This window comes from Penicillium maclennaniae, assembly GCF_028827695.1.
Source record: "Penicillium maclennaniae strain IBT 15551 chromosome Unknown utg000004l:1.0-3007600.0:1.0-3009580.0, whole genome shotgun sequence".
Classification (NCBI taxonomy): Eukaryota; Fungi; Ascomycota; class Eurotiomycetes; order Eurotiales; family Aspergillaceae; genus Penicillium; species Penicillium maclennaniae.
Window position 1 is genome coordinate 919,917 of NW_026623216.1, and position 14,035 is coordinate 933,951.

General features: G+C 53.0%; 6 protein-coding genes across 6 annotated transcripts; 3 read left to right on the forward strand and 3 right to left on the reverse strand.

Annotated features, from left to right (window-relative positions):
• Positions 1-886: 886 nt before the first annotated feature.
• Positions 887-3,476, reverse strand: N7477_004526 (UNC45-central domain-containing protein; the record flags this gene model as incomplete). Its single annotated transcript, XM_056966189.1, has 3 exons — positions 887-1,655; positions 1,703-3,315; positions 3,396-3,476. The coding sequence occupies 3 exons, from the start codon at positions 3,474-3,476 to the stop codon at positions 887-889; spliced, it is 2,463 nt and encodes an 820-aa protein (XP_056822970.1).
• A 1,208-nt stretch (positions 3,477-4,684) lies between these two features.
• Positions 4,685-5,851, forward strand: N7477_004527 (TFIIH/NER complex subunit TFB4; the record flags this gene model as incomplete). Its single annotated transcript, XM_056966190.1, has 1 exon — positions 4,685-5,851. One exon carries the CDS (start codon positions 4,685-4,687, stop codon positions 5,849-5,851), a length of 1,167 nt encoding a protein of 388 aa, XP_056822971.1.
• A 443-nt stretch (positions 5,852-6,294) lies between these two features.
• Positions 6,295-8,039, reverse strand: N7477_004528 (threonine aspartase 1; the record flags this gene model as incomplete). Its single annotated transcript, XM_056966191.1, has 6 exons — positions 6,295-6,322; positions 6,385-6,491; positions 6,541-6,650; positions 6,703-7,566; positions 7,621-7,820; positions 7,873-8,039. 6 exons carry the CDS (start codon positions 8,037-8,039, stop codon positions 6,295-6,297), a joined length of 1,476 nt encoding a protein of 491 aa, XP_056822972.1.
• A 656-nt stretch (positions 8,040-8,695) lies between these two features.
• Positions 8,696-10,240, forward strand: N7477_004529 (actin-related protein 3; the record flags this gene model as incomplete). Its single annotated transcript, XM_056966192.1, has 4 exons — positions 8,696-8,730; positions 8,785-8,807; positions 8,893-9,254; positions 9,341-10,240. 4 exons carry the CDS (start codon positions 8,696-8,698, stop codon positions 10,238-10,240), a joined length of 1,320 nt encoding a protein of 439 aa, XP_056822973.1.
• Positions 10,241-10,629: 389 nt separating this feature from the next.
• On the reverse strand, positions 10,630-12,252 carry N7477_004530 (tRNA (uracil(54)-C(5))-methyltransferase; the record flags this gene model as incomplete). The annotated part of the gene is made up of 1 exon (XM_056966193.1): positions 10,630-12,252. One exon carries the CDS (start codon positions 12,250-12,252, stop codon positions 10,630-10,632), a length of 1,623 nt encoding a protein of 540 aa, XP_056822974.1.
• A 362-nt stretch (positions 12,253-12,614) lies between these two features.
• On the forward strand, positions 12,615-13,858 carry N7477_004531 (mitochondrial 37S ribosomal protein uS5m; the record flags this gene model as incomplete). Its single annotated transcript, XM_056966194.1, has 2 exons — positions 12,615-13,590; positions 13,641-13,858. The coding sequence occupies 2 exons, from the start codon at positions 12,615-12,617 to the stop codon at positions 13,856-13,858; spliced, it is 1,194 nt and encodes a 397-aa protein (XP_056822975.1).
• Between the last annotated feature and the right edge of the window lie 177 nt (positions 13,859-14,035).

Here is a 14,035-nt window from a genome sequence, read left to right on the forward strand (position 1 = left end):
GCCAAGCGGTGAGAAATGGAAAAACTCTGTTCGGCGGTGGAGCTCGTAAAACAAGAGATTCGAGCGGTCCGATGTCGTCAAGGGAAGATAGGAGCAGGGTGGTAAGCAACTGATGAGGGCTTGGTGAAGTTCGTGCCTGCACTGGAAACGGTGATTTGTCGATCCCCGAAAGTCCCCCGCGCGGTACATCCAAAGGTCCGCAGCCAGTGAGAACGTTGGATTGCGGCGGCATGGCGCCTTGATCCGAGTGTCATGTGATGTGTTGTGCATGCACATTTTTCATTCCTTTTTCCGTGTGCTCGGGCTACTGTACACGGGGATCGTCGGGGATCCGCTCCAATAGTGGGCCCGGTGGAGGCCCCGTGACTTAGGGCCAAGTGCCTGTGCTCTCTTAGCTTGTCGCTAGTTGAGGCACGTTGCGCTTGGGGATAAGCTACCGTCATCGGTGAGAGAGAGATACATGCAAGCATCCTCAAAAAAGCTTATAAAGGAGTCGGGTGACTATATGGGGTCGCTATACTTAGTTCCACCAGTTCCACCCTGCGTCTCTTGTCAGCTGGAACGGAGACTGTCTGAAATTGCCTAGATAGGATGGAGCCCGGTCTTTGAGCAACCATCAATGTTACTTTGGGATCAATGTGAGAAATTTTGTCATATTCTATAGCGTTCGCAAACCCCTCATACTGAGCCAAAATTTCAGAGCGCCGTCCCAGAGGGACATAGAGAACTCCCCATTTCGTGTCCCCGAAAAGCAAGAAAAGAACGCTAAACAGAATGAGCTCATGATCATGAGAGCCCAAAAAACCCATAAGATAAACTCCAGCAAAGTATACATGCAAAGTGACCACTCTCTAGAGGGCCATCGTAGGAACACGCCCCGAATCGATTACTGGACCAGAGGCTTCAAAGCCTCTACGCCCGCCTGCAAGATCGCTTGGTTTGACGTCTTCTTGATGCAAGCAGTCAAAATCTCAATCCCCCCGGCAGCACGAACCGCATCCTTGGCACGAGCTCCAATATCACCAGATGCCGCGCAGGTGAGGTTACGTACACACACCACGCCTCGATGGACCAGAGCGTCGTCGTCCTCTTGGCAAAGCCCCAGCAGAAGATCCACTCCGCGTGGGCGTTCCAAGACGGCGGCGATGGCGGCATCGTATTCAGTCAACATGGCGACGGCGCCGCCAGCGGCTCGTCGGGTGGGAAAATCGTCGGCATCGGTGAGGGCCAGCAGAATGTGGAGGCGTTGAGACGCGCGCTTGGAGCCGTCGGCAAATTTGACAATGCCGGACTCGCAGGTCATCAGATTGCACACCAGTTCGCACGCAGCCCGCTGCACACGAGGGTTACTGGACAAAAGGAGATCTTCCACGGCGGGCCAGCCTTCCCGGACCGTGAGTTCGGCCGGTGTATCATCGTGTGGGTAAGAGGCAAGGTTCGTCAGAGCAAGCAGACTTTCGAACACGGGAAGCAAATCCCGAGGCTGGTCTACCGAGATAGGGGCCGACTCGGGCGTAGTCAGAAGAGAAAGCAACGGCCGCACAGCAGACGTGACCTGAGGGAAGCCAGAGGATGGGAATACATGGGCAGGGTCGACAGAAATAAGGATACGAGCCAGTGCGTGGGACGCGGTCTGTGTCGTCTCCGTAGCAAGGCTAGGGTTGCCATGTTTGGGAACGGCCAGGCCGAGCAACAGCTTGACTGCCCCTGTTGAGCCAAAGTGCCCCGCGATTTCGTTCGCCGTGCCAGGGCGAGGAGAATCTTGGCTGTGAGATCGTGGACGGAGGGCATCGCAACTCGACCACATTCCACCAGTAGGGCCATGGCGCCTGCGTCAATGACGGCCCTGCAGCGGTCAAGCACCACCTCATCTTCTTCCAGTGGGTCCGGAGCAGCAGCGGCCTTGGCCTTGCCAACCGATGCATCCGCATAGTCCTTTAGCTGAGACATCTTCTTCTGCTCTTCCGAGAGGTTGGGAAGGAATCTGGTGAGGTTTAAAATAACCATCAGGCCACCATAAAGCACGGAAGAGTCGCTGATATTCTTCTTGAGCACCGTAACCAATTCACGGAGGAAGGAAGGGTCCTTAACGAGATCGTCCTTGACAACGGGCTTGACCGAGGAATAAGCCAGACCCTCGATGGCGTGGGAAACATTTTCAGCCTTGGATTCAGACATCAGTCCCTTGAAACGTTGAACCAGCTCAGAGACACCGGTGTCTGCATCCTCGACCTTGCCGTTCTCGGCTGTGTTAAGCTCAGAAGCTCGAATTTTCGCCAAGACCACCGCTGCCAACTCAGAACCCTCGTCGCTCCCGTTCGTCAAGGTGTGCGACAGCCACTCGGAAAAGTTTTTGGTAACTGCTTCGCGGCAGGGACGACTGATACAGGCTGCATTAAGCAGCTCCGCAATCGTAACCTCCACACGCTTGCGCTTCGCATCCGGTGCGGCCAAAGGAGTCAATGCCTTCATGAACTCGTCTGAGAGGAATACATTGGCAGCAGCCGGAGGTGCCACAGGGAAAACGGCCGCCACAGCGGAAAAGGCGAGGATGAGATCGTCTAGGCGACCCTTGGCGACCTTGGCCCCAATCAAGGCAGAGAATTGCTTTGTACCATTCTCCTTGGCTACCTCTAGGTATTTGGCGGTTGCTAATGTGGCTTGACTCCTCACCTCTAGGGGCAGTCGGTTGTCCAAGGACGACAGAATCACTTCAAATCCCTCGTGGTCAATCAAATGCTGAAGGCTATCGGCGTCAACTGCCAACAGTCTTGTGATTCCCTTCAGAGAACGGCCGTCTAGGTCATGGCCTGACTCCATCAACTTCGCCAAGAAGAGCTGAAACAGTTCACTCTCGCAGTGCAACCGTGTGTCCTCCGATGGCCAGACACTAGGATCCAAGACCACGGTGTCCAGGCAAACTGCCGCTCCGTCGCCACGGTCGTAGATTTCGTCGAAGAAGGCGGTCACGGAAACTTGAAGCTGGTTCGAAAAGTACTGTCGAACACTGGCGCTCTGGCGAACCAATCCAGAGATAATCTCATCCTGTAGCTCAGACAGAGCCAGCGCACTTTCACCCAGCAACAGCTTCAACGCTTCTAGAGCCACATTCTCCGGCGGCTTCAGACCGTCTGTGCGGAGATAAGCCACAGCGCCCTTCCCGGCGGACTCATCCTTACGACTCGCGTAGCGTCGACAAAGATCTAGTAGCTGGTGGCCGTCATTCTCTTCTTGTTGGATCTTAAGAAAGGCGGCTTTCACGTCGATGTTATCGGGCGCGATCGAAAGAGCTTCTCGGAGGTTGCGTGATGCGGCCTATAGAGATCAAGGTTAGTGAGTCTCTCGGAACTCCCTCCGGATCGCGTTCCAGGGGGAAATTATCGCGCATTACCCACCTCGCGATGACCGGCGTCGACCAACTCGACCGCCTCGCGGGCCAGTTGAACAGCGCGCTCTTCGCCTGCTGCGTGGACCATTGCAGTGATGCTGAGAATCAGCACCAACGACGAAGAACAGTCCGTTTATTTGAATGTGCGGGATGTTGAGAAGAGAAAGTTCTCACTTCACACGGATCGGGACTTTTTTTTTTAGGAGGGGAAGGCGGAGAGGCGGAGGTGCGGAGCGGTTGAGAAAGAGAGAAAGATACGTGGGCGACACTGGGTTTATCAGATGGGAGTGAGCCACGTATGGATAAAAAAGCAATGCGCTTCTCGGTCTCCATCTTATGCTTGGGAATCTCCATACGGTAATTACACACATTAGCCCCTTGACTCTTTGGGTAAAGGTCAAAGTAACGAACCTGAATGGAACAAAATACCCTTCGGTCAACAGCATTATCAATCCCGCTGATAAGACCAACCACATCCACCCAGTTGGCCACGCCGTCACATTGCTCGAACCTACTCGTCATCCATTCCAGGTTATAAAGACTCCGGAATAAGCTGGCCTTGCTTGTATCGTTAGATAGCGGTAACCTGTACGTCACAACAGGATGAGCTCAACGCGGTAGATGCGAAGACCGGGCATGTGGGACAGCTCCGTCCAAGGCTCTTATTCGAGGAATCCGCCGCGTAGCGCCATCCTTAAATCCATTCTCCCGCATACGAAGTACAGATTGTCCTAGCTTCCAGCTTATAGTCTTTGCCGATGCATTCTAAGGGCTGCAGAGGTTAAAGAGGCTCCGGAGGTTCTGGAGAGATCAGACGAGTCAATGTCAGGGGTGTGTAATGGTGGATTCGAAAAAACCGCCAAGCTGATTACCCTGGTGAAGATCACCAAATATAGCTCGGCCGTAACACGGGCATTACCTGCCCAGCCCAGTAGTCCAATAGTCCAACTATCCACGTTGCCAAGAAAGAGACACCAGTCGATCTCACAATAGGAGGTTCTCGACTCAAGTCCTGTATTCAAAGTGAGATAGGTATCCCCATGTGGGTTTCATGTGTCGTAAAATAAAAAGGCAACATAGATTCAAAGCCTCGTTATCATCCCGTGACTGGCCTTATCGCGGAGCTCCTGCGATTCTCCGTCTTGCTCTGCGCTTTTTCTTGCCATCTCCGTCAAGGACGCGTCCGGGCATCAATCAGACGATTCTGCCGTTGCATCGCAGCCTTAGCTCTTATTGAAAAAACATTAGTCAGGGCCACTTCGTCATGAGCTTCCGTCCTTGACAAGTCTCGGCATCATGAATACCGTCGATGCTTCCGAGCACTACGAGCTAGGCACCACCGGTTGGTTACTTACATATTGCAAACAAGGCCCGCAAGAGATTTGCTTACCACCATATCTCACAGATCTCGCCCCTTCCCTGCTGACAATCGTCATTGACACGAACCCGCACGCCTGGGCAGCTCTCGAAGATTCCCTCCCACTATCGAAAGCGGTCGCCAACATCCTCGTCTTCATTAATGCCCATTTAGCCTGCAACTACGCCAACGAAGTGGCTGTCGTCGCATCCCACAGCCAAAAAGCAGCATGGTTATACCCAGTCCCAAACTCAACCTTAGACCGTGATGGAGACGTCACAATGAACGGCGCCAACAGCGCCCCCGCACAAATGAATAAATACCGCCCGTTTCGCGTGGTCGAAGAACAAGTAACCCGACGCTTGAAAGACCTTATGGACTCAACGAGCAGCGACGATCTCAAAGGCAATACATCAACAATGCTAGCTGGCGCATTGACACTCGTACTCAGCCACATCAACAGACGCACGATAGCCTGGGCGGAAGAGCACGGCGGCGCAAGTCTAGAAGATGCAGCTGAATCAGGCGCGGGAAGTGGTGCGAATCGATACTCTGCGTCGAACGACGACGAACGGCTCCAAAGCCGTATTCTGATCGTCTCCGTTAGCGGGTCCAGTGACTCTGCACACCAGTACATCCCCGTCATGAATAGTATCTTCGCCTGCCAGCGCCTGCAAATCCCCATTGATGTATGTAAACTAAGCGGCGATGCGGTTTTCTTACAACAGGCTTGCGACGCCACGAAGGGCGTATACATGGCTCTTTCCGAACCGCGCGGGCTACTACAGTATTTAATGATGGCATTTTTGCCAGATCAGCGCTCCCGTCGACATCTTGTTCTTCCTACGAGGGAGGACGTGGATTTCCGAGCGGCCTGTTTTTGTCATCGAAGAGTGGTTAATATCGGCTTTGTCTGCTCTATCTGCCTGAGCATCTTCTGTGAAGCTCCCCCAGGTGGTGCCTGTCTCACTTGTGGGACGGAGCTGGATGTGGGCGAGTATGATGTTAAGCCTGCTCTCATGAAAAGGAAGAAGAAAAAGAAGAAACTGATTAATGGGGCCTCGGCAGCGGGGACGCCTATGTCTACACCGACGCCAGGTCCATGATTGTTTCATTTCAACGAATTGAGAAAAAAAGGATGGACATTTTGTACACTTAGAGCTTATTTTTCTCTCGCTGGATTTGAGACAGCTACTATGAAGATATCTATCAAATCAATATCTAGGATCATTGCTGGAATTTTGGGACTTCTAGGGACTCATGGGAGTGCTTTTGACCACTGACAAGCATGCCTTGCCGGCAGAAGAAGGCGAGAAAAGCCAGAAGAGAATGATCAAACTTGTCCGGAAGTAAAAAAGCAATGCTCGTTATGCTGAAAGAGAACGCCGACGATGGGTGCTCCGGGCTCAACGCAAGTGGAAATGTCAAGGTGGATAGTCCGAATGCATCGCAGAGATGACAACAAACATCATGCGAACGGGAGTATCAGCGGGTGTTGATACGATGTAGCGAGCATCTCGAAGAAAATTTTCACGAGAGCAGGCTCTTATCAGTTCTGGGATTTCTGATGGTGGGACCTAGTCCTTGTGGACAATTAGCGACTACCGTAGTTCAAGCCAAATGAAATGTCTATACGCACTTTCTAGGACGAATCATTAGCCCACCCTGAGCGATAGATCCGTTCTTCCTACCCCGGGACATCACAGTTTGGGGTTCGAGATCTCCGGCAGCCATCGACGCAACAGCCTGGCCAAGATTAGTAAATAGCCTCACAGGCAACCAACAACTTACTCACAAACGATTCAGTATTGTGGGCGAAGAAGAGACCGATGCCTTCGTTTGTTTTCTTAACAGCTAGGATTCCGATGGAGCCACCGACCTCACTATTCTGAACTGCAGGGTGACCTGGAGATGGTTAGTTCAGATCAAATTAAATGTCAAACGAAGGCGCGCTTACCAGTGAACTCATTCGAAATCATTGAGTGAAGTGCCTCTTCTTCACTGACTGGCTCGAATGTACCGTTTGGACCCATCTTCTGGCCATAGTAAATTCGAGTCGCACAGGTACTGGCTGCAAGCGTGGATGCAATGTGTTCGCCAGTCCCAGACGTCACAACAGCTGTAGTGGTTTGTTCTGGGTCGGCTGGGTCAACGGGAATGACATGAGTTCCGATGCCAATCAATGCTGCAGGACCTACTCGGCCTCGATGCTTCATCCCAATGCCACCAGATGAGGATCCGGCAGCGATATTGCCCCACTGATCAATCGCAATCGCCCCGACAGTATCTGTGATACGATCCTCGCCAGTTTCACCGTCGGTGGGATTTTTCGGATATCTTGCCCAATCAGACTCAGGAAATGTGGAATATTCACCGGCTGACTGTGATTTGACACGAGGAAGCACTCCATCCATTGTCGATCCGCTTACTAGTAAGTCATTATCATGTTCTGGATTGAGCTGACTGGCGGAAGCAGTTCTGGCATCGAGTCTACCAAAGACAGGAGGAGTGCCACGGGCAACACCAGCCGGTATGGGAGAGCCATGGTCAGTGGAAGGACGCACCCACGTAGGTGCAGAGTCTTCCAGAGAATGTGCACGTTCTGCCTCAAATTCTTCAATCTCGCGAGTCCAGATGGTCCAGCGTTCTCTGGCAGCATTTGTGATCAAAGCATGAGGTGGAATGGTGGGAATATTATGAGCCCATGCGAACTCGGTAGCACCGTCACCCACGATGAAGTTGGGTGGAACACGCGACATGCCAGGGGATCTGTACGCCTCGTCGTAGATCTTGCGAGCCAGCATGATCGGGTTTTTAACGTCTGTATCACAATAAGAGACCGATCGAGGGCATGCAGCAATCAAATTGTACTTACTGGGAACAGCTCCAGCGGCACCACTACGGCCAAGATGATCCATGATGGACGCATCACATTCGACAACACCCTTCGCAGTCAGATTGCTACCATACCCTGCATTGGTGATGGGATTGTCTTCGAGCATTGAGAGCGCCATCTCCACTGCCTCGACCGCAGTCGCCCCTGTCTGCAGGACAATCATCCCAGCCCTGGTCGATCTAAATCAAGTTATCAGCTGTAATCTGTCAAGTAGAAAGGAGAGTCACATACTCTGAGCAGGCCTTCAGGTGCTTCGCTTCATTCTCTCGGCTGTGATATCCAGCACCGGCATGGACAAACACAGCACATGGAACTTTGGACCGTTTGCCTCGTTCCATGTTGGTAGATTGCTCGGCAACTGGGCCAGAGGGACGTGGAGAATCGTTGTGTGGCGCCATGGGCTGCTGTCAAGTGAAGGCGGCGAGCAGAGGCTGGAAGCCCGCAAGCGAGTTACCTTTGAGAGTACAAGAGCATGCAAACCAGGTCTGCAGGGCGCGTAAAAAGTTCAAGAGAGCGTGAACAGAGTACGTATGCGCGTTATTCTGCGTAGACACAACTATGGGATATTGGCGACAGCAGCAGTTCCGACGCCTTGTTCAGAGAATGCAGAATACCGATGGTCAAAGTTGGTTAACAACAGGGGTATGAATAGAAAGGAAGAATAAAGTCAGTGACCACCTTGGGGGACTGTACACCTGTGCGTCAAGGTCAAGAGAGACAAGATAAAATGGTAAGAGATGTGTAGAGCTGAGAGTCACGCGTGTGGGTTTCCCGACCACCAAAGATAGAGGCTCCTTCCATTTTATATCAGCTTGGCTGCTTTTCCATCCCCATGGTAAAGTGATTATGAAAGGACTGTTCTTTCCTTTAAATTTTTAGTTTGATCAAATTCGACTATGGGAAGGGCACATGATGTTGATGTGACCCCCTCTTAGGTAAGCACGCTCCCCGCCTTGTCTGCCTGAGCTCCGCCACGACTTCATCACCCCCCCTTCGAAGGCGGACCTGGTATACCTCTCTGTGTTCGCATTGGTCCTGATATTCCCTGCCCATCATGGCGTCTCAAACACCAGCCGTTGTCATGGACAAGTAAGTTGCGCAGCTGCAGTGGAATTGGCTCATTACTAACCAGTCTTCTCACAGCGGTACTGGTTACTCTAAGCTTGGTAGGTGACGCATGCGAAGCAATTCGATTCAATTGCTATGATCGATCAGCACGTGGAAACTAACGATAGTTCTTGCCGACTACAGGATTCGCCGGTAACGATTCGCCGTCTTTCGTCTTCCCCACTGCAATTGCAACCAAGGCTGGTGCCGGGAGCGCTGGAAGCTCCGCGGGTTCTCGGCCTGCTGTCGCCAACAAGCCCTCGTTCCTCTCTGGTAGTGCTGGAGCCAGCTCACATCTATCTGGAAAGCGTGGCACCGAGGACCTGGACTTCTTCATCGGTGATGAGGCTTTGGCCGCCGGCAATGGCCCCGGATACGGTGTGAACTACCCCATTCGACACGGTCAGATCGAGAACTGGGATCATATGGAGCGCTTCTGGTCGAACTCAATTTTCAAGTATCTCCGCGTCGAGCCCGAAGACCACTACTTCCTCCTCACCGAACCTGTAAGCCAGCGCCCGACCCCCCAAATATGCACCTCCCCCGCAGGCGGTCATAGTGGCCTAGAATGCTAACCCAGGCATCAATATAGCCGCTGAACCCGCCTGAGAATCGCGAAAACACCGCAGAGATTATGTTTGAATCTTTCAACTGCGCCGGTCTCTACATTGCCGTCCAAGCTGTGCTTGCCCTCGCCGCCTCGTGGACCTCCTCCAAGGTCACCGATCGGTCCCTGACCGGAACTGTAATTGATTCTGGTGATGGTGTGACGCACGTTATTCCCGTGGCCGAGGGCTACGTTATCGGTTCCTCCATCAAGAGCATTCCTATTGCTGGTCGTGACATCACATATTTCGTGCAGAGCTTGCTGCGTGACCGCGGTGAGCCTGACAGCAGCTTGAAGACCGCCGAAAAGGTGAAGGAGGAATACTGCTACGTCAGCCCGGATATCGTCAAGGAATTCGCTCGTTATGACCGCGAACCCGATCGCCTCTTGAAGCACACCGTGACGTCCCCGAACGGCCGCAGCATTCAGATCGATGTTGGCTACGAGCGCTTCCTCGCCCCGGAGATCTTCTTCAATCCCGAGATTTATTCCTCCGACTTCCTGACCCCGCTCCCCAACGTTGTTGACGGTGTTATCCAGTCTTCGCCCATTGACGTTCGAAGGGGTCTCTATAAGAACATTGTCCTGTCCGGTGGTTCCACCCTGTACAAGGACTTCGGCCGCCGTCTACAGCGTGACATTCGTCATCTCGTGGATGCTCGCATTCGCGCATCCGAGGCCCGCAGCGGTGGTGCGCGCAGTGGTGGTTTGGACGTCGCGGTTGTTACACACAAGCGCCAGCGACACGGACCTTGGTTCGGAGGCAGCCTGCTGGGTCAGACGCCCGAATTCCGAAGCTACTGCCACACCAAGGCCGAGTACGACGAGATCGGTCCTAGCATTGTGCGGAGATTCGCACTGCTCGGTGGTCCCGGAAGCTCGTAGAGTGGGTTGTCATTTATCCTTATTATCTCATGTCCTTTTGTCAGCTGGTGTAGCTGGACCTTTGTTCATAGTCCATAGCTTTTTCTCATGTCTTTCTGCCCTCTCCTCGTGACACTTTTCCTCTTTTTGTTCTCCAAAGCGGGCGGCATGGCGCTGGGTCCAAGGATGCTACAACTGGTTCCGGATGTCCCGAGTAGATAGAGAGGGGATTGGTTGAGACTCTTTGATTTGTTTCAGAAGCGTATGAAAATGCAAAATTCCTCTTTCTGTTCACGCTTTTAGTCTCCCTTGCCAAACCGAACGCCACAACCAAGATGCAGGTATTAGACGTGTCATGTCTCCAGTTCCGGGTACTATATAAACACACATTACCACCCTGGTGTACAATTTCAGGCAAAGTTCTCCTTGGGAGGGAACTCGGCACGATTAAGAATGGCAACACCTTCGACATGTCCAGTCTGGGGGAAAAAGTCGAATCCTCGAATGCTCTCGATTTCGTAGCGGACATTCTTTGTCTCGTCACCCTGGACCATCAGAGCCACATCACGGGCCTGGGTGTGCACATTGCAGCTGACGTAGACCACGCGCCGAGGTTTGTAGTCAAGCATCTGCTTAATGAAGTCCTCGGAACATCCCTTGCGCGGCGGGTCAATGACGAGTAGAGTCTGGTCAGGCGGATAAGGAACGTCCTTGAACAGGACGGCAGCATCAGCAGCAGCGAAGCCGGTGTTGGGCAAATTATTAGCCTTGGCGTTTTCGCGCCCGCAGATGATAGAGTCACCGGCGATATCGACACCGAGGCTGGATTTGAAGAGTGGGGACAGAGTAATGGTGAAAAGCCCGGAGCCAGAGTAGGCATCAAGAAGGTACTTGATTGGCTTGGAGTCTTGATCGTTGCCAGGAGGCATGGCCTGTGAGCGAATGAACTCGGTAAAACCAGAAAGAATCGAGTTGTTGTTCTGGAAGAAACCACCGGCCTTGTTGCTGAAGACGTAGTCGTCAATAAATTCGACAGATGTAGCGTTGTTGTCGGTGATACAGCGTTTCTCTTCGATGTAGTTTTCGCGCTCAACGCGAATTACGTCCCCGGTATCCGCACCGGGAGTCGGTACTAAGCCGTTATTGATCTTGGTCTCGGAGTCTTCTGGGGCTGTCTTGGAGATGCGGCTGGTCGATTCCCGCATCAACAGAGTAGCGCCCTTCTTATAGGACCGGATGTTTGCAGCAACACGCTTCCTCTCACTCTTGAGACCAAGACGCACAACGTCGGTTCCAAGAGGGCAGTCCTCAATGTCAAGATCTGTCCGCCGGTTCTTGTATGTGAATCCAATGGGAGGTACTTCAATCTCAACCTCGCCGGACTCTTCTTGAGCTTTTTGCTTCTTCCTGCGACCAACGCCATTCGCAAAGTGAGGTGTGAGTTTTGTGCGGTATCCATATTGCATGGGAGAGGGGAACGTTTCTCCAATGTTGGGAACCAATTCGGGAATCAGTCCAGAGAAGTTGGCATAAGCCTTCTCGACGATGCGCCGCTTATGCGCCAGCTGGTCCTCATACGACATCATCTGCAATTGACACCCCGAGCATTGACTGAAGTATTTGCATCCAATCAAAGAGTCATTTCTTTGAGGCCCCGGCTCAATCACACTCAGGAAATCGGTGACACTGTATGACAGCGCGGGGTGGTGGCGGATAACCTTCACCCGAACCTTGTCCCCAGGGACTGTGAAGGGCACCACAAACACATGGTCCGCCTTCTCCGACAGCGCAAGTCCATCACCGGTGGAGGAAAGCTCGGATACTGTCACGTCGATTTCGGTGAAGGTCTCTGGGAGAATGGGCTTCGCGGGGTTCTGGTCGCCATTCTGGTCTTCTTCCGGGCGGTTGCGTTTGAGCAGCTGATCGATATCGGCCTGAAGAACTTCATCAAAACCACTAGCCTTATCCTTGCGCTCGACCTTGGCCTTCTTGAACTTCTTGCCGCCAAAGTGCTTCTTCGGAGTGTTCTGCATTATTGCGACGGGGAGTGGCGCATTGGCTATGGGCGAGGTCGAAAGATTAAGGAACTGTCCTCTGACAATCGAACGAGACAGAACCGAGCAAGCGAAAGGAAACCGTCGAGTAGACGAGCGCAGGGCCAACATGAACGAAGATCCAAAAAGTACGAAATTCTGAAAATTAATTATAAAGGCGATCTGCGACACCACTGATTGGCCGGGGGCTCACCGCTCGCGAGCAAGAAATTCCTCCCGAGTTCAACACCGCCAAACTTCGTTGTTGTCCGTGTCGAGGCTCCGCTGTGTTTCCATTCCTTTCTTGTTTCAAAGCTCGTGGCTAGCGAATTGCTAGCTGTCGAGTACTATCACCCTTCATCATGACTCTTGCCCGGCCGGCAAGATGTCTGTTCTGCAGCTTCTCCCGTGCTGCCACTCCGATCACGCGAGTTCCCCGTCGCCAATTCCACCCGACACCGGCATCATTGTCGAAGCGGACTCCGAAGTTCCGTAACATCAAGGCCGCTCCGTACACCGAGGAAGAGCAGGCCAAACTGGCCAAGGTGTACTCGTCCGAGCAATTGGAGGCCATCAAAGCCGGCGAGGCCGCCATCGACCCAGAGGACTTCGCCGAGCAATTCCACGAGCGTGCCGACCCGTTGGCATTCAAGTACCTAGACGACTTCTCCGTGATCGAGCCCAGCGTCGACCGCAATGTTCGCGCCCCCAAGTCGAACTCGGACTACAACATGAAACTCAAGAGCGAGAGCGAGTTCATGGAGGACTTTGGCCGTTTCTTCGCCGAGGGTCCCGAGAACCCGACAGGTGCTGACTTTGTCCGGTTCGCGGAATCACTTCGCGTCACCAATGGAAAGGAAGAGGCCGAGCTGGATCCTCACAGCGTGCTGGTTCCTGACCTTTTCGGCCCCAACGAGACTATCGACGAGCCCCGTGTGGAAGAACGCAAGACCGCAGAAGAGCGTGGTGAGAAGGAGCGTTCGTTGGCGGCAGAGGAGATGACTGATGCTCTCAAGAGCCTTCTCCTCGCCACGGGCTACACAGAGCGCCAGGTCAGGGATCTGCGCACCAAGACCCTGGTGTCCCACAGCGTCGTGAACCAGACTCGTCTGGGTAAGGTCCGCCGTGCTTACCGCCTTTCCATCGCTGGCAATGGCAACGGTCTTTTGGGCATCGGTGAGGGCAAGTCTGACGAAGCCTCCGATGCGAAGATTCAGTCACAGTACCGTGCTATCCGCAACATGCAGCCCATCCCCCGCTACGAGAACCGCACGATCTTCGGTGATGTTGAGGGCAAGGTCGGAGCCGTGGAGTTGCAATTGATGCACCGTCCCCCAGGTATGCTATATGACTCTACAGTCGCACGATCACCACTAATCTTCTTCTAGGCTTCGGTCTCCGTGTCCAGTACCTTATCTACGAAATGTGTCGTGCCGCTGGTATCCACGATCTCGCTGCGCGGGTCGGACGCTCCCGGAACAAGATGAACACCGTGAAGGCCGCCTACGAGGCGCTCATGAGCCAGAAGGATCCTGAGGAAGTTGCCCGGGCTCGCGGTAGGAAGATGGTCGATGTGCGCAATGTGTACTATGCAGGCAAGGTCTAAGCTCACTTGAGTTGTCGAGTCGTGCATATTCCCTCGGCGTGTATATAATGTCTCTTTTCTCCTTTCTTTTGCATGTACTTGTATTTTTACCTGTTCATCATATATTCCAAGAGGATCAATCAACAATAGCATTGTTTTTTTTAAAAAAATTTTGAACATATGCAAACCTTCAGGGCT